General features: G+C 35.4%; 1 protein-coding gene across 4 annotated transcripts in view; it reads right to left on the reverse strand.

Moving 5' to 3' along the window:
* Positions 1 to 20,551, reverse strand: part of SNX2 (sorting nexin 2) — a 54,639-nt gene extending 34,088 nt beyond the window's left edge. For all 4 annotated transcript variants that reach the window (XM_057490314.1, XM_057490315.1, XM_036903150.2 and 1 more), the window contains exons 1-2: positions 20,393 to 20,551; positions 3,887 to 4,004 (exon numbers count right to left, since the gene is read on the reverse strand). In XM_057490314.1, the coding sequence (XP_057346297.1) occupies positions 3,887 to 4,004; positions 20,393 to 20,500 (226 nt within the window). In that variant the 5' untranslated portion in view covers positions 20,501 to 20,551. The remainder of the gene's footprint in view (positions 1 to 3,886; positions 4,005 to 20,392) is intronic.
* Between the last annotated feature and the right edge of the window lie 343 nt (positions 20,552 to 20,894).

Raw genomic sequence — 20,894 nt, forward strand, 5'->3', positions numbered from 1 at the left:
AATTGGGATTAAAAATTGATTATGGAAATTACAAATAGTAATCCAAAGCAATTAACTTCTAAAACTTACCAGATATTAGTTGAATACACAAATACGAACAAAGCAAACAGGTGTTTTGGTTTTAATTTAAAATGCCCATTCACTTGAAAAATCTAAATTTAAACATATTTAAAACCAAATCAAATCAAGAAACTGAGTGTCTACAAACTATGTAACACTGTGCTAAATGCAATGGAGAAACATAAAGAAATGTAAAATGTCATACCTGCCCTCAGAGAGCTTATAATCTATTTGGGAAAACAAGACATAAGCATGTGGAATGTTAAATAATAATAAAAGATAAAAAATAACCAAGAGAACAATAAAAGGAATGTTATAAAACATTTAATTGCAATAAGAATTACAGAACAAACATTACAATCTGAGTTGAGATAGGAAATATACTTTAGGCTGGGAAAAATCAGGAATAATTCACAAAACTGATCTGAGAATATTTGGGTAGGAAGAGAAAAAACAGGGGAAGAATTCCTTGAAAATAAGTAATAGCACAGGCAAAAAGAAAGCCAGAAAAATGAAAATTATAACCAGATGCCATAGTGAAAATCACACTTCTGATGGTTTATAGAATTGATACCAGGAAAAGGCAGGCAGGACTATAAGGGAAACAAGATCAGGCCAGTGGTCTCTACTCTGAGATTCTCAGATTCCTAAACATTTGGGAAGGTAGTAATTATTATTCAGTGAGCCATTTTAATATGAATACCTCAAAAGCAGAGCAGTTATAACATATTTATGTGATAAGGCCATTTATATTAAATACATTTACATTTACATGTAAACAGGTCAACATTTTATCAAGCTACTCTTACTGGTTATCTATGTCATGCTGATGACATTCTTACTCAGGACAGCTCCCTATGATTTTTATATTAAAAATAAAAATGATTAATAACCCAGACCTGTCAAACTATGGTAACCAGAGGAAGAAAAACAGACTACAGAGTTTGAGTAGACTACAGATGATCCTAATATAACAAACTAAAAGCTTCATGTAATTTCAGGCTGTTAAGATTGATAATAGTTACTGATCTTTTAAAGAAATGAAACCAATGAGAAATATAGAAGAAAGAAAGCAGTATGGTATATCAAAGCTAGGAGGTGTGAGATCTTTATAAACAAGCAAAACAATGAGCAGCAAGGACAGAAACCTAAGATTCTCTGGAAGAGGTACTGTTATTGGCAGCAGACCAACAAGCAAGAACTGTGAAAGACACAGTAACTTTAGTGAGATACCAGTATAAATAAAGTCATTTTTACTTTTCACGTTTTACTTCACTAATAATAGGTTTTGTGTTCTTCGCATGGACTCTGACAGGCTGCTTCTTAAATATGAGAAACCTCAAAATAAGAAAAGCTAAATATAGGCTCTATGAAGCTAATATGGAGGGCGAAAATGAACATTAATGCACACTAATATACAGCATGCCTTAAATTCTTCTCACAACATCTTTTAGCGAAAGCAAACTAATATACTACAAACTCACAAAGTTTAATTTAAACCAAACCTAAGGGTTCTGGAAAATGTCCTATAGGGCATCTTAACATCTTCCTGGGGGACATACTTTGAGGACAAGTATAAATTGATTATGTCAATATCAACTATGTAATATTTCACTTGCATGACAAACACCCAAGAATTTTTGAACAAAAGAATACTCAATAACTTAAATTTGGTATCATTTGCTGAAAAGTACTGGTAAGTACCTCGGCAGAAACAAGTTCTAAAAGTTTAGGACAATTTCAACATTGGCAACTTGCTAAAACCCTTACTCATTCCTCTTGAACAGCTTCTTAAAAGTATGCTCAGTGAAGCTTAGCACAGGACCAAACAAAAATGGTGGAGAGGGGCTCTAGAAAACCGTACCTAGTGAGAGCACTAGGTAATAACAAAACTATGTCACATTTGACCTTTTTCTGGTATCACTTCTGACATAATAGTACTTGAAACATTACCCAAAACACATTAACCTACAGACCAATACAATCTAATCTATGGTTTTCAGATTAAAATGGCTAGAACACTAGAGCAATTTCTATAGTCTCTTCTCTGACACATGAGAAATAAATTAAGAACATGTTCTTATTACAGGACTACAGTTTTCCCCATCCTGGTAACATATGCTACTCTCTATTATGGATCTACCTAGGACCATACTCCATAGGAGGAAGAGTGAAATACCTGCTTAAAGGTATTATAAATAAGATACCAGTGTAGCATTATTTCCTTCACAAAAAGATGATCAGATTAGGTCTTAGAGCACCTAATGATGTCATTAGAAAGGCATCTGAGTTCATGATAAAAGATAAAGCATAAAAAGTGTTTATGTTTGTAGGTAACAAAACAAATGACTGTTTGCTGTTTAGTCCCCATTTCTCCATATTTTGTTTTATAAAAAAGAAAATAAACACTGACATCGACCACATTTGAATTACAGTATTCAGTACAGACTGCTCAGTAGACTAAAATATGAAGATTTTTCTAATCAATCTAAGTGGGCAAATATCACTGTATAGTCCTCACTTGGCAAGTTGTTTGATCCTATGTGCACACTATGAAAAAAAAACACTCTATGCTTACATACTCTCACAGTACTGTCATTAATGTACTCATAGAATTCTGACGTGTCAAAGTGAAAGAGTCTTTAATAAAATGGATAATCTGTAACATCTTTGTATGACCCTAAACTATTAGAGGAATACACAAAAGTTTAATCACTACCTACTTAGTAGAGAAGAGATGGACTTGTGTCATCTTTTAGACTAAAACATAAATGCCATGAAAAAACTTTGAAGAACTTCCTGGAAGAAAAGTCTACAGAAGGAAATAAAAAGGAGTATTACAACTTTTGCTAGTTGTGATTTTACCCTAAATTGTTAGGTAGCTACCAAAAAAAAGGGGGGGGGTGAATATGACTGATATTTAGTATCAATTTTCTGACATGATAACATACATGAATTTAACCTACAGACCAATACAATCTAATCTGTTTCTGTAATCTAATGAATTCATCTGCAGTGAAAACTTTTCATGAAACTAATCAAGCAGGAAATTATATGGACCTTTGTGATGAAAGAGTGTATCATCAAAGATATTTGTATAAAAATACAGAATGGTTTGAATATTCAAGCACTATAAACATATCATTACATTTTAACTCAATGAAAGCCAAATGAGGTAAGTTATGCTGTTAAACACAAATATTTACTATTTTGATTCTTTGTATCATTAATTCCACAGAAGAGTTTGCTTTTTAGTATCCAAACATTTGATTTTTCCTAAATTTTATCTTAAAGCAGATAACGTTTTGAAGAGGGTCCAGTATTTTTAAAAGTAGGATGACTATACCAAATCCTGCTTCCATATCAAAAATAAATTTTTCAAGCATCAGTTTACTCACCTAAAAGTGAACCAAAATGGGAAATACTGAAGTATTATATATATAATTATAAATTAAGTTATTTTTAAATCCAGAGCTTCATTTTGCTTTGTGACAATTTATAATAAAGAATATAATCAGTGCTATTTCTCAAGGTATAAATGTCATAACCATTAATTAGTTGAGTCTAAGTACTAATCAAACAATCAAATTATTAGTATGTGGCTTATTTTCAAAAGCTTAACACTGTAAAGGATCACATATTTGCATCTCTCAACAGTCTATATTTTTCACAAAGCAATCTAATTGGAAATTTCCTATCCTAAGTTGTTAACAAAAGCTACCATACCTTACACAAAATTTCAGTTATGCTTTAGAGAATATTTTGTAACAGTATATATACTACAACTGGTCATTATTCTTTTAAAAAATAAAGATTTTAAAATTACCTGCAAAAAGATCTTCTCTGTCATCATCTAGCACAGCTTCGGCCCGTTTGGGACCATTGGAGTCTGCACTAACGTCTTCTGTAGGAAGACTAGCTGGCTCAGGAGATGATGGACTTGACTGTTAAAAAAGGAGAATGGATTGGTAGGCTTTTGTTATATTCTGTCTCTATACACTACAGAAATAGCATGTTCTCTTGATAAGAAAGGAAGAAAGAACAAGAGCATCTATTTATAGTTTCTCCTCTGAGGTTAAAAATGAACCAAAAACACACTTCTACTCATCTTCCTTAACAAAAAGTCATTTAAGATTAAAAAAAAAAAGTCACCTTTTTAGAGATAGTAATTCATTATGCTGACTTACAATTAACAAAAACAAATTTTAATGCTTTACATAGTCATATGTAATATTATTTTGTAATAGGCAAAATGAGATCTTGAAAACATGTTGCATGTGTAAATAAGTTCAAATTACTGCTTTACTATAAGATTTAATACTAGTTATATAGAATATGATTACTCTAAAATTTCTATACTAGCTTCTAACTAAAAATATGCCCTTTTCCCAAAGATTTACATTGCAACTAAGCTTAGGGACTATTTTTGAACTTCTTAACCTTAAAATATTGATGACCGACATATGGAATCTAGACTGTGAAGCTTTTAGCTTTATTATAGTTTTCGCATAATAGAACGAATACTCTCTTTTAAAAAAATAATAATATAAAAAGTAAATTGTACGGGTAGGTCAAATGCTGTAATTACACAGCTGGATATTTTCACAGAACCCAATATACCTGTGTAACCAGCATCCACATCAAGAAAGAGGACACTATCATCATCAACACCAGAAGTTCCACCCATGTTCCCTCCCCTTCTTTCTCCTCTCTCCACCCAGGCTTCTACCAGCATGGATTAGTTTTTCGTGTTTTTGTTCTTCATAAAACTGGAATCATACAGAATATACTCTTTTGGGTTGGGTTTTGTTCTTAATGGTGTCTACATGAGAGTCTTCTATACTGTTGTGTTTAGTAATAAGATTATTCATTCCTGATGCTGTAAAATAACTCCCTTGAGTGAAGAATGTACCACAACTGATCTCTCTACTGTTCGTGGGCATTTGGGTGGTTACCAGTTTTCACCACTACCAATAGTGCTGCATGAACTTTCTAATAATATATATATGTATCTTTTTGGATACTTGTGAACAAATTTCTATTTGTTACGTACTTAGGCATGGACTACCAGGATCACAGGATATGTGAATGTTCTGCTTTAGAAGAAAATACTAAACAATCTCATAAAGTGGCTGTATGATTCCCATTTCCACCAACCATGTGTGAGAATTTTAGCTGTTCCACATCCTTGTCAACACTTTGATATAGTCTATCTTTTTCATTTTAGCTATTACGGCAGGTGTGGAGTATATTTTATTGTTGTTTGAATTTGTATTTCCCTGATGAATAATGATGCTGAGCCATTTTTCATGTTTAACAACTAATTGAATATTCTCTTTTGTGAATGGTCTCCAAGTATTTTGCCCATTTTTCTATTATTCTTACTGATTTGTGTAGGTTCCTTATATATTCTGAATACAACTTCCTTGACAGATACATTTTCTCCAAGTCTGTGGCTTGCCTTTCCACTTTAATTGTAGATTTTGATGAACAGAAGGTCTTAATTTTAATAAGGGTAAATAATCAGTAAACTTTTCTTAAGATGAATAATTTTTTGAGGCCACTCCTAATTAATAAAATTTTTTGATCAGTTATAACTAAATTATTATCTATGGCAAGAGGACATTTCTTTAGAGCTTTCAAAAACTGTTTCAGTTCCTTACGGGAAAATTTAAAGGAGAGGTTTTCTTTTCTCTCAGGAGCTCATTTTTACAGACCCAAACTCTCACAAAGGTAGGCCTCCATTTACCCTAACAATTTTGCTTGAAGGAATTTAAAAACAAACTTGCTTCTTCTGGGAGATATTCCTGACAACCTCAACCTCTCCTTTAGCCAAGCCTGGATAGATGACTGGCCTGTATTCAATCCCATAGAATAGCTACTACTTCCCTCATAATTTCTCTTACCACAGCATAATTATTACCTATTTATAGACTAAAACCTGTAAAAGGAAATTAGAGTATCTTCTCTTGTTTACTGCTTTTCACTCAGTTCCTGGCAGCACACACTCAATGATTATCTGCTAAATGAATTCTAAGAAGATAATCATGAATATGCTTAAGAACTGGCCACGGATTTGTCAATCAGAGTGTCTGTAATACTGAAAAGTTTGAAACAACCTAAAGCATGTCTACATTATGCTTTAACCACTCATGATAAACACCCTCAGCAAACTAGGAATGCAGAGGAACTTCCTGAACTTGAGAAAGGGTATCTATTTTAAAAACTACAGCTAGCCAAACTTAATGGTGAGAAACTTGAAGCTTTCAAGAACAAGGGAAGGATATTCCCTTCCACCACTACTTTTAAACACTGTACTGGAAGTCCTGGCTAGTACAATAAGACAAGAAAAGGAAATATAAGGTATACATATTGGGAAGGAAGAACACAACTGCCTTTGTTCACAGACAACCTGATCATCTAAGCAGAAATCCCAAAGAACTGATCAAAAAACTCCCAGAATAAGCAATTATAACAAAGTTGCAGCATACAAGGTTTAAAACACAAAAGTTAATCACTTTCCTATATACTACTAATGAATAGAACTTGAAATTAAAAACAGCACCATTTACATTAGCATCCCCCAAATGACATATATAGATATAAACCTAACAAAATATGTACAAGATTTATACGAGGAAAACTACAAAACTCGGATGAATAAATCAAGAGCTAAGTAAGTGGAGATATATTCCATGTTCATGAATAGGAAGGCTAAATATTATCAAGATAGCAGTTCTTCCCACCTTGATCTACAGATTCAATGCAATCACAATCAAAATCACAGCAAGTTATTTTGTGAATATTGATGAAATGATCCTGAAGGTTATATGGAGAGGCAAAAGACCAAGAATAGCCAACACAATGGTGAAGAAGAACAAAGAGGACTGAAGCTACCTGACTTCAAAACTTACTGTAAAGCTACAGTAATCAACACAGTGTGGTATTGGTGAAAGAATAATAGATTAATGGAAAAGAAGAGAAAGCCCCAAAATGATGCACATAATTTTGACAACTGATCTTTGATAAAGGAGCAAAGGCAATACTGTGGGGGAAAAGTCTTTTCAACAAATAGTGCTGGAACAACTGGATATCCACGTGCAAAACATGAATCTAGACAGACTATACACCCTTCACAAAAATCAACTCAAAATGTATCATAGGCATAAAGCCCAGATATACAAAATTCCTACAGGATAACATAGGAGAAAATCTAGATGACCTTGGGTTTGCCGATCAGTTTTTAGATGCAGCAACAAAGGCACAATTCATGAAAGAACTGATAACACAGACTTCATTAAAATCAAAACTTTCTGCTCTGTGAAAGATACTGTCAAGATGGTGGAAAAACAAGCAATAGTCTGGGGAAAAAAATATTTGCAAAAGACACTTCTGATAAAGAACTGTTACCCAAAATGCACAAAGAACTCTTAAAATAGTAAGAAAATGAACAAGCCAATTAAAAAATTGACCAAAAACCTTAAGAGACACATACAGCAAATAAGCACATGAAAGGATGCCCCACATCATACGTCATCAGGGAAATGCAAATTCAAACAATGAGATACCATTAAACCCCATAATGGTACATTTCTATACATCTATTAGAATGCTCAAAATCTAGAACACTGACAGCACCAAATGCTGGGAAGGACGTGGAGCAACAAGAACATTCATTCTCTCAACTTTTAATGCATGGGAGTGCAAAATAGTACATCTCCTTCAAAAGACAATTTGGCAGTTTATTATAACCTAAATATACTCTTACATGGTCCAGCAATCACACTCTTTAGTATTAATCTAGAGGAGTTGAAAACTTATGTCCATACAAAAACCTGCACATGATGTTTACAGCAGCTTTCTTTATAATTGTCAAAACTTGAAAGCAACTAAGATGCCCTTCAGTGGGTGAATAGGTAAATAAGCTATGGTACCTTCCATACAATGGAATACTATTCAGCACTAAAAGGAAATGAGTTATTTAACCATAAAGAGACACACAGGAAACTTCAATGAATATTACTAAGTGACAGAAGCCAGTCTGAAAAGTCTGACATTCTGGAACCATATAACATTCTGGAAAAGACAAAACTATGAAGACAGTAAAAAGATTCATGGGTTTGGGAGGGAGAGATGAACAGGCAGAACACCGAGGATTTTTTGGATAGTGAAACAACTCTGTAAATACTATAAGGGTGGATATATGTCATTACACATCTGTTTCAAGCCCACAAAATTTCCAACACCAAAACTGAACCCTAATGTAAACTGTGGCCTTTGGGTGATCATAATGTGTTAACAAGTTTCATCAGTTGTAACAAAGGTACCACTCTGGTGGAGAATGTTGATAATAAGGGATAGGTAACGCATGTAGAGGGGCAGTATATGGGAAATCTTTGTACCTTCCATTGAATTTTGCTGGGAACTTGAAACTGCCCTAAAAAACAAAGTCTGCTACATTTAAAAAATGTAGCAGAATGGCATTTACTGACTCAGAAAGATGCTAGTAATATGCCATTATATGAGAAAAGTAAATACTTATAGATATGACCCAGTTTCCTAACATTTATTAAAAATAAATGTTTTCTGCTCTTTATCTCTGCTGAGAAAATAAGATATACTTGTACTGAGTAAGATACTAATGTCCTACATATAACATGAACACTCAAGTTTGCTTTAAACAAAGGTTTCTACCTTTAACATTTCAAAATATTCTTGGAATCAGGAGCTCTGGATTGTCATGCCACCTGCACACTAACTTTTCTATGGTTACATAATGGATTTCCTTGGATACCAATTTTTTGGTCTATATAATGAGACATAAATATAACATGAAATATAACTATATAATAACATTAGATAATTGCTATTTTAACCTATTATTTTATAAATTTTAAATCGTCACCCAAGTTCCTCTTGCATTTCTCAACCTTGCTTGATAGAAAAAAAAATTAATCTATCTTAATTTTAGAAAACTAAGAAAAAAGAAGTTAATCTATCTTAAAAGAGATAAAAATGAAAATTTTAAAAATTAAATGCAATTTTAAACTAAATATTAATTTGTTGCTCTGATTTAATGCTTACATAAATGAAACTTATGACCAAATCTCAAGGGAAAAGACAATGAACAGATGGCAACCTCAAGAAAACTCACATGTTGGAGGTTATGAGTCAAATAACTTTTAAAGGCCTTTCTGACTGCTCCATGAGGTAAAGGTAAATATATTTGAAATGAAATTACAAAAAAAAAAAAAAGAAAATTTCAGAACTGAAAAAATTATCTGAAATTTTCACAGAAGGACTCAATATCAGAATGAAGCTGCATTAACAGACAGGAGATATTGTTAATGAACTTGAAAATAAATCCATAGAAGTATCCCATATGAATTAACAATGAAAAAAGAAAAGTGAACAAAGTCCCAGGGACCTGTGGGACAATATCAAAAAGTCTAACTAATACTCATGTCATTAGAGTCTCAAGGAGAGATGAAAGACTGCTGCAAAAAGAGGGGAAAAAAGGGTGAAAATTCTTGAATTTGGTGAAGGGCATAAATTAGTAATTCAAGAAGCTCAGCAAACCCCAGAGGATAAAACCAAACAAAACTATACCTATCCATATCACCATCAAAGTGCTAAATATAAAAGATATAGGGAAAAAAGAGAAGGTAGTTAGAGACAAAACAACCCATTTTTACAGGAGGACACTAATTCAAATGACTGTGGATTTCTCTTCAGAAGGCTTAAAAAACAGTGGAAGAACACTTGCAAAGCGGAGAAAGAAAGAACTACTGACCCGGGACTCTACAAACAGCAAAATATCCTTCAGAAATGGAGGCAAAATAGTTTTCAGATGAAGTACAAATAAGAGAATTCATCAACAGACCTGCTCTTAAAAAATGCTGAAGAAAATGATCTATGTCGAAGAAAAATTATACAAGAGGGAACACTGAAAAAAGGAAAAGCAACAGAAATGGTAAATACCAAATAACTAGAAGAATTTTTCCCCATTAATTCTTTAAAATATATAGCTATTCAAAGTAGTACCACAAAAAGCCATAATATTTAGAGACTATTTACAATCTATAATATATTCTCACCCTAATTTATAGTTTGTATTACACTGTTATCTTGGGTATTCATAGTTCTATGACACAGGAACTAGAGAAAGAAAAATCAGCATGCTTATATAACAAAAAGGACCTTTTTGTCTCAGTTCAAAACCCAAGAATGAAGGGCAGGATGGAAATGGTGTGGAGGGTGGGCAACTCCAGTACTGGCTGTGGTGGAAACAGTCACCCCATTGTGGGGAGACTGTGAGGCATTCCTGTGGGTGTCCATCCACCCAGTTTGGAGTACCCTGCCACACACTGTTCAGGGACAGCCACACAGTAGTCACTAGAGGCTGTCAGGAATCATTTCTGCCCTGCCTCTCCATGCCATTTCAGTTTCCTAGCGAGTGCAACAGCTGAACCCACTGGATGGAAAGAGTATAGAGTGGCTGCTAAGCAAGAAGTGACAGAAGGGAATATGGATGGCACATAAGGACAGCTTCTTTGCTTGGAGTACAGGTTCTAGATAATCAGGACTATAGTTATCCAAGATATGCAATTGGGAAAACATTAGTATTTTTAATAAATGTACATTTTTTCTTCCCCTACAGATGACCCAGTGGTGTATTAGATTATTTTTATAAAATCTTCCACACTTGTTGCTAATATCTCTTTAATTAAAAAGCAGTGCTTTAAATGCCAACCAAGATTAAAGAAGCCTACTAGAGTTTCCCTCTCCCCCGCTGATTAACACTACAAGTTCTGGATAGAATACAAAAAAAAAAAATGATCTAAAAGTAAATAATAAGTTAGCAGAGTAGGGAGTCAAAAATATGAAAAATGATCCTTACAAGGGCAAACTTTATGATTTTTCCTTATATCTCTCAGCTTTTCCTCAAGATGGCACCAACTGCAGAACTACACTAGAAGTGTATGCAGCAGTGACTGAGAAAAACCTGGCTATAAAATATAGGGCTCCTGCAACCTAAAGAATGTAGGTGGAAAAGACATTCTCCTTTTGTCTACCCTCTTGCCCTACAATGATCTCTCCTGGTCCTGCCCTGGGACCAGACCTGGTGGTTTAGCTGCATGACACCACAGTGATGAGAGCACTGACATCTAAAAACCCCAAGAAAGTATGGGAACCCATAGTTTGAAAAGTAGGGGATAAAAATCCTCATTAGTGTTTTCTCTCCCTTCTTTCACTGCTTTTCTGCAAGGATAGCCCAGACTGAGCAAAACTGTGTGACAGTACAAGCAGCCAAAACTCTGAGAGAAGCCTGTGTTTCTGGAGAACAGCCTCAGAAGAAAAAGATAAATGTCTTTCTCAAGCAAAGAGCAGGTCTTTTACTGTCCGAAATCATAAAAATGACATCTCTGAAATAAACAACAGGCAGACTTAGGGCCTATTATACGTGACTTGGGTTCCCTAAGCTTGGGTTCCTCAGCTATAACACAAACCAAAGGCAAGTGCAACACTGATCTGGACCCACTGCCCCCCCATCTCAGCACAGTGGCAGGAGAAGGGCAAGGAAAACTGACACAAACATGATACTCATACTGCTTACTATACGCCAAGTAATGAAGTTCTTTTCTGTGTCTTCCTCCAGCAATGATAAAGCTAGTTAGCTTACAAGGAGGGTGAAATTCCAGACCCTTTACAGTTCTTGAGAGAAAAAGTCTGTGAGCTTGAAGATAAGTTGGTATAAAACATCCAATCTGAATCACAGAGAGGGAAAAAAAAAAAAGCACAGACCCTGTGAGCCAACACAAAAGGCTTAACATTCATGTCATTAGAGTTCTAGAAAGAAAGAAGTGCAGAAAAAATATTCAAGAAATGATGGCTTAAAAAATTCCCAAATTAGGTGAAAGACATAAATTGACAGATTCAGGAACAAAGAAACTCCAAACAGATTAGCCAGAGAAAACCAGTGCAGCCACATCATAAAAATGGCTGAAAACCAATTAAACATAAAAAATATCCAAACAGCTAAAGAAAAACAAAACAAAACAAAAATACATTTAATTTAAAAATTTCTGAGAAAGCAAAGATTATATATAACACTGGTAAAGTTTTCAATGTATGGAGATGTAATACATATGATGTATTACCATAAGTAATAATGTATAGGAAGGAAGGTAAATGGTCCTATATGGTTGTAAGGCTCTGAATTTTATTTGTAGAAATACAGTATTAACTCTAATCAGATTATAAATGGTTAGGGGTATATGTGGGGGGGGGGGTGTACATATACACAGCAACACCTAGAACAACCACTTAAAAACACACACACATAAAGAGAGAAGGAAGATAAATCAAAAATCCAACAGATAAATTAAAATGGAACACACACAAACATTAAAAAGAATACAAAAGGGAGAAAGGGGCAACAGGGAAAAACAGATGATAAAAGCAGTGAAGATATAAAATGGTAGATCTAGTGTAACCACACAAATAATTACATTAAATATAAATAGTCTAAATACACCAATTAGAGGACACCAATTAGGTGGTCAGATTGAATATAAAAATAGTAACACATAATATGCTGCCTACAAAAACCCTATTTTTAAAGCTATAGATTAAAAAAATGGGAAAAAATGTCATGCAGACAATCAAAAGAACTTCAGTGCTACAATAACATCAGATAAAATAAACTTAAGAACAAGGAATACCTTCAGCAATAAAGATGCATATCCTATGATAAAAGGATCAATTTACCAAGAAAAAATAACAATACTAAATGTCTATGTGTCTAATTAAAAGAGCATCAAAATACATGAAGGAAAAACTGAAGTAAAAAGAGCAATAAAAAACTAAAAATCTGCAATTATCTTGTAGACTTCAACACTCTTCTCTTGGTAATTGATAGAACAAATAGATAACAAGGAAGGAGAGAAGACCTGGAAAATACTATCAATCCACTTGACTTAACATCTGTAGATCCTCCAACAATAACGTCAGTCTAATACACTGAAGTGCACACAGATTATTCACCACAATCAACATATTTTGGGCTATCAGACAATCCTTAACAAATTTAACAGAATTTTAACCACAAATCATTCTCTGACTGCAACTAAATTAAACCAGAAATCAGTAACAGAAAGCTACCTAGAAAACACCCAAATTCTGGAAATTAACACACTTCTCTAAATAACCCATTGGTCAAACAGTAAGTCACACAAGGTAAACTAGAAAATAGTTTAAACTGAATGAAAACAAAAACACATTATTGAAATTTGTGGGGTGCAGCTAAAGCAGTGTTTATAGAAGAATATATAGCTAAAAGAATAATATTCAACAAAACGTTTCAAATGATCCAAACTTGTGTTCTAAGAAACTGGAAGAGCAAATTAAACATAAAGTAAACAGAGTAAGGGAAATAAAGAGCAGAAATCAATGAAATTCAAAACAAAAACAAGCCAAAAGAAAAAAATCAAGAAAACAAAAGCTGGTTCTTGGAAAACATTCCCCCAAAATGGCAAAGCTCTAGCAAGATTAAAATAAATTAATAATAAGCACACAAATAACAGACACAAATTACCAACATCATCATCAGGAATGAAAAAGGAGGGTTTTCACCAACAGATCCCACAGACACAGTAAAAAACAGACAAGGAAGTTATGAAAACCTTATGCTCATAAATTTCACAACTTAGACTGAGCAAATTCCTTGAAAGACACATACTACCAAAGCTCAAAGAAGAGTACTTTATCTGTTAAAGATATTGTATTTGTGGGTATGTCTTCCAACAAACAAAACTACATGTTCAAATTATTATACTAGCAGTTCTATCAACATTTAAGGAAGACGTAAGAATAACTCCATAAACCTCTTAAAAAATACAGAAGAGGACACAACATTCCCCAACTCATGTTCAAATTATACTAGCAGTTTTATCAACATTTAAGGAAGACGTAAGAATAACTCCAAAAACCTCTTCAAAAATACAAAAGAGGACGCAACATTCCCCAACTCATTTAATGAGACCAGCATTCTGATACCAAAATCAGACATCACAAGTAAAAATAAACAACACAGGTATCTGTCATGAACACTGACACACACAGCCTGAACAAAATGCTTGCAAACCAAATATATCAATCTAGTAAAAAGGACAAGTACATTATGACTGTGTGGAGTATATCCCAGGAATGTAAAGTTTATTCAGTGTTTGAAATTCAATCAATATAATCCACTTTATCAATAAACTAAAGAAAACTGTAAGATCATCTTATGTAGAAATCAACATCCATTCATAGATAGAAATTGCAGAAGACTAGGAATAGAAGGGAGCTTAATTAACCTGACAGTCAACTACCAAAAAAAAAATCTCTTTATAGATAACAACATATTTAAGGGAGAAAGAATGAATATTTTCCTTCTATAATCATGAAAGGGGAAAGGATATCCACTCTTAGAGCTTCTACTCAGTATTGGTTGTCTCAGTTACTAGCACATTAAAGCAAGAAAAAAAAAGCCATAAAGACTGAAAAGGAAGAAAAACTCAAATCACAGACAACATGATTATCAATGTAGTAAATCCCAAGGACCCTACAAAAACTGTACTAGAACAAGTGTTTAGCACACTGCAGGATACAGGGTCAATGTGCTACCAAAGAGCAAATGTAAAAAGAATAAATCACCAAAAAATACTTAGGAATAAATACCAACAAAATATGTGCTAGATCTGTATATGAAAGCTACACACACTGATGAAAAAAATCAAGTAAAACCTAAATAAATGGAAAGAAATAGCATAAAGACTCAATACTGTTATTACATTAATTCTCCTCAAACTAATCTATGGATTCATCACAATCCCAATTAGAACCTCAGCAGGACTTTTTCATAGAAATCAATAAACGGATCCCAAAATTATATGGAAAAGCCAAAACAATTTTGAAAAGAGTATCAGTGAATTTACACTACTCAATTTCAAGACTCAGTTACCCTAATCAAGACAGCAAACAACTGGCAAAAGGAGAGTCAGCAGATGAGTAAAACAGCATAGAGTACAGAAACAGACCAACACATAGATGCTCAAAAGATTTTGACACAAATGCAAAGAGAACCCAGTGGAGAAGCTTTTTCAGTCAGGCTTCGTTAACTTAGCATAAAGCATCTAAGATTCACTGACGTTGTATGTACTGAAAAACACAATCAACCAACTTGACTTATTAACATTTATAGAACACTCCACCCCAAATCAGACTATACACATTCAAGTGCACCCATAGTATGTCATCATTCAATAAATTTATGGCAGACTCCCATATCTACATCTCTAGTCCATCCAGCATTTCTAGATGCCTGATGTTATCTTCACTGGTGTATCATATATCCAACTGAAATAAACTTGTAATTCTTTCTAACAATCACCTGAAGACAGGTAGGCATTATGTATTAAAATGTTTTTCTTTTAATGTTATTTCATCAACTTCCCTCTCTCCTTTTGTTACGTGCATTTTCCTTCTTGAGGCCTTGAACCTCAGACTTAAAATTCTAATTCATCAACCTACCAATGATACCTCCTGCTCAGTTACCCCTCTAGCATGTTAACCTTCTAGGTAATTTTGTTACTGACATGCAAATCTACCATAGCTCTCACCACTTACATAACCATTTCAAAGTCCTTCATAATCTCACTACATAGTAAACCTTTTAACATTGTGTATTCAGCCACTTGAATTACTTATGGTTCCCTAGAATATGGACTAATCTTTAAGTGACTCTTGCCATTCTCCCACTTTGAAATTTCACTCCATTCCTTCAAGGTCTCTCTTAACTATTACCTCCTAAATGAGCTTCTCCCAGACAACAGAAACACTTCCTTTTCATTTACTGTGTGTCAAGAACATTGACAGGAATTAGAATCTCCCCAATTTCACTGGTATTTTCAGTGAAAACTGGTGTTTTCAGATTGTATAAACACAGTCTGAGTTCTCTGTACATGCCTTTTTGTCTCCCCTGGAGATTTTCTGTTCACAAAGACTTGTATTTTGCTGATATTTGAAAGGGGAAAGGATATCCCCTTGTGTTCTAACTCCCGTTATCATCTAAACAGTATGACAGAGTAAACGCTAAAGTATTTACTGAAGTCAACCAATACAGTATCTTTTAAGCACTTACATACAGCATGAGGTTACATGGTAGGAAAGGAATTTGAAGACCTGTGAGCCTTCCATCTGGAAATTTCATTTGAAATGCTCTATAAACTCTATCATGTGACAGTGCTGGGTAAACTGTTCTTCATCTTAGCTTCAAGTTTGTAGTTAGACCTGAAGTCAGTACAATAACCAGGTGTAAACATCTATGTTCAAGTGGTTTTCAACAAAGGTGCCAAGACCATTCAATGGGGAAAGAGTAGTCTTTTCATCCAATGGTGCTTGTGACAACTGGATTGCCACATGCAAAAGAATGAAGATGAATCCTTATCTCACACCACATACAATACAAAAATTAATCCAAAACAAGTCAAAGATCTAAATATAAGAGCCAAAAACGATTAGACTTTTAGAAGAAAACACAGATATAAATCTTTATGACATTGGATTTGGCAGGGCATTCTAAGATAGGACACTGAAAGGAGGAGAAACAAAACAACAGATAAAATGGATTTCATCAAAATTTTTAAAAACTTGCTTCAAAGAACACCATCAAGAACACGAAAAGACAACCCACAGAATGGGTGAAAATATTTGCAGATCATGTATCTGATAAGGAACTTATATCTAGAACACATAAATAATTTTTACAACTCAGTAATAAAAAGTCAAGCCAATTTAAAAATGAGGTAAAATCTGAATAGACATATCTCAAAAGAAGATACTCAAATGGCTAATAAGCACATGAAAAGATCATTAGTCATCAGGAAAATGCAATGAAAACCATACTCGGATACCACTTCACACCAATTCGGATACCACTTCACACCAATTAGGATAATCAAAAAAGTTAGATAATAACAAGTGTTGCTGAAGATGTAGAGAAACTGGTACCCTCACACACAGGAATGTAAAATACTTTCTGTGGGAAACCATTCTGACAATTCTTAAAATGACTAAATGCAGAATTACCATATTACCCAGCAATTCTATTTGTACATGAATGTTTACTGCAGCAATATTCATAATAGCTAAATGTGGAAACAACACATACATCCATCAACTGATGAATGGATAAACAAAATGTGGTACAGCCATACAATGGAATATTATTCAGGTATAAAAAAATTATTAAGTACAGACCTCGAAATCATTATGCTAAGTGAAAAAAGTCAGTTACAAAAGACCACATATTACATGATTTCATTCATATAAAGTCCAGAATAGGGAAGCCTAGTGAGACAAAGTAAATTAGTGGATGCTCTAGGTTAGGGGTAGGTAGGTTTGGGGAGTGGAGGTGAGGATGGGATGATAGTTAAAGGGTAGAGGTTTCTTTTTTGAGGTGATAAAAATGTTCTAAAATGGTGAAGGCTGCACATATTTGCAAATATACTAAAAACCACTAAATTACACACATTAAATGGGTGACTTGTACAGTATGTGAATTATATATCAATAAAGCTATTTTTAAAAAGGACATATAACTTTCCTGGTTTTATTTTTGTTTACATACTATTCCATGTTGCTTTAGGGTAAGTACTTCTTGAGCTTAGGGTTGTATCATTTAAGGTAAAAGCAGTGTTCCTAAACAAGCCCTGTCTCTCAGGTACCAAAAAATAAGCTTTTGCCAGATTTTTTTCCCTTATCATTCTTTTCCCTGCTCCGACGAGCCTCCTACCACTGTTTCACAGTCACAACAGAAACATGGAATAGAGATTTTAAATATCGTTTCTGAACATAGCTTTATGTGACAGCTTTTAATTTTGAAAGGAAAGTTATTTATATTGCATTAAAAATATACAAATGCACTAAGATGTATAGTCATTACAAGCTTAACAATTATGACTGTGAAGCTGTCTATAATCTGATTTTCACTTACAGATTTCAATGGATTTTTTTTCCTCCAAATGCCCTCAAAGTAAAAGTTTCTACATGAGTAAAATAATTTTTAAAACTCTTACTTAAAAAAAAAAGACTAAAGACAATAATTTGTACGTTTTACTTTAATTTATAGAGTAGGTAATAACTATTTTCTTAGGTAATAACTACTCAAAGCAGATGATATGCATCAGAATTATCTGGGGCTTTGCAACTCATTGCTGTCTATGGACCAGGAAAGTCAGGAGGAGTTTGTTAAAACTGAGTAATAGCGGGCTTATCCCAGCGCCAGAGAATCAGATTTTGCACTTTAACAAGATCCCTGGTTAACTTATGTATAACATTTGAAAAGCAATGATTTAGAAAGCTAATTAAACATGCAAAGTCCATAGAGGCAAAGGCATCTGCATTCTAAACAAGAATTCTGTGGTTTCTCCTCCACTCTCAAGTCTGAGAAGTTCTATTTAAAGCAAAAGTTCCAGAGCACTGGAAGAACATTTCTTTAGTTTTGGTGTGCTAAGAAATACTGCCACATACCCTTCCCCAAATTGTTAGAAAAGCAAAAAAAAAAATTCTGAATTTACAAATCTCACGGTTAAACTACAATAAAATAACCCGAATGAGTGAGTTTATGAAATACAATTTAGATGAACAATCAAAACCAACATTTACAACTTCCACAGTGCACTAACCAAGATACATGTATTCAAAACTTCTATAGACTTTTACTGAAGAAGGAAAACAACACCTCAAATACCTTATTACAAAGTCTAATCCAAATGGAAAATATAGACTATAGTTCCTTTTATTCAAATCTAAAATTAAGAGAATGCTTAGTGCTCACAGCATTCTAGTTTGCACTAAGTAAATCAAATTAGTTCTGATCCTTGCTGGTATGAAATATACAGCCCTCAAAGGGAATATAGGTTTTAGGATAATGAATAGACACTACTTTCAATGCATCTTAAGGTAGCTGTATAGTATGTACAAAAGGTTAAAAGCATATTAACCCCAAAAGGTAATCTGTTATGAAGACAATTTTTACTAATTCTTAGGAAGATGGTTCTAATCCAGCAAGTAGTTACTAAATCTAGATGTTCAAGATTTTGTAAGGAACATAATGATGATCAATTCATTTTTCCTAGCCCCAAATAGCATATAATCTGAGGGGAGATGGGGTTTGAGCAGGTACCTAAACACACAATTAGTAGAATGTGGTCAGTACTTAACACGGTTCCCGAAGCTCCCAGGTTCAGGTAACTGAATTTCAGATAATGGGTATTTTTCAGTAATTTCCGACTGATTTGGTGCAAAGTTGGACAAGCCAAGAAAGCTTACTAAAAAGCACTTTTTAAGTACACCTAGAGGTAAACGATCCTCTGGGAAATTTGCTTACACATTCGCACATTTAAAATTGGACTATGAAGTGCGTGTACCCTCATCAAACACAAAGCAATTCAAACATACAGTGGATATAGAAGGCCCAATACAGTTAAGTTCATAAAGGGGTGTTTCCTTTGACAAACAGGAACACTCAACTTCAGAGATCGCTGATCATGCGAGAAGACAGGAAAGGGGAACGCGGATCTGTTATTTCTCCTCCGGTAACGTTAAAAAAAAAATTCCCAGCAGTTTCCTGGATTACTCCCTCCTTCAACTTTGTGTTGTATAAACACTCCGATCCTTAAAAAGAATAGTAACTAAAGAAGACAGACAAACCCATCAAATGCAGTTACTAACAGTTCAAAACAAAAGTACTTCCCTCCAGGGGAACTAACAGTGCTCTAAGGACCGTGTCTGGGGAAGGTGCACCCACGCGCTCCCTACAGAGCCTCGGCCACTCAGCGCTCACTTCCCTGCAACCCCCCGACAGGGGCACCCCCTCCGTGGGAAGGGAACTGCAAGCCCCTCTCCAAAGGGGCTGCGGAGGTCTCCGCGGAGGGCGGCGAGGTGTACTGGGACCCGGCGCCAGACCTCCTCTGTCTGCAAGAGGTGCGAGTGGCACCGAGCTGGGCCAGCTGAGCGGGTAAAGGACTGCGATGCTCCGTTCAGTCCCAGCTTCTCTGAAGTCCCCGGCCGGCCGGCTGCTCTCCTGAGGAGGCCCGGCCGCCCAGCTCAAGCTGCAGCCCACGGGCAGGTGCCCGAGCTGGGGCCCGCGCGTCACAGGTGTCGCCCTGACCAGGTCCTTGCAAACCCGGGGGGTGGGGAGGGACAAGTCGGGACGGGGAAAGGCACCTAAAGGTGAGACGCTTGGCAGCGGCGGAGCGCAGCGCGGACGGCGACGCGGTCTCACCTCTAGGGTGGAGACAGTGCTGGTGAACAGGTCTTCTCCTTCCTCCAGCTCCTCAAAGTCGGTGGGCTTCCCGTCCCCCAGCGGAGGAGGTTCCCTCTCAGCCGCCATCTTCGCTCGCCCGGACGACTGCGCGAGCGGGGCCGGGCGGCCCTGTCACGTGAGCACGCACGGCGGGGCCGGTGCGCCGGCCGCCCGGCTCCCCGCCCACCGCGGCCCCGCCCCTCTGCCGCCGCGTCCGCCTCCGAGCCTGGGTCGCTGGCCTCGTCTCACCGCCCGCTCGCTGTGCTGACCTTTGTGCAAGAACTTGGACTTCTGTTACCACATCATCTTAGCAAGACTGGGTCAGACGATTTCCGTTGGCATTACCATTTAAAAATCTTTGGAAAGTGGAAGAGCGTGGGGACCAGTCTTTGGTCTTGGATTATATACAGGCTGAGGGCAAGACTGAGAACTGGCGGAAGGGAGACATCGCTCTTAAATCTCCAGGCTGTCCAACTCGACT

Source organism: Manis pentadactyla, chromosome 13 (assembly GCF_030020395.1).
Source record: "Manis pentadactyla isolate mManPen7 chromosome 13, mManPen7.hap1, whole genome shotgun sequence".
In the NCBI taxonomy this organism is placed as follows: domain Eukaryota; kingdom Metazoa; phylum Chordata; class Mammalia; order Pholidota; family Manidae; genus Manis; species Manis pentadactyla.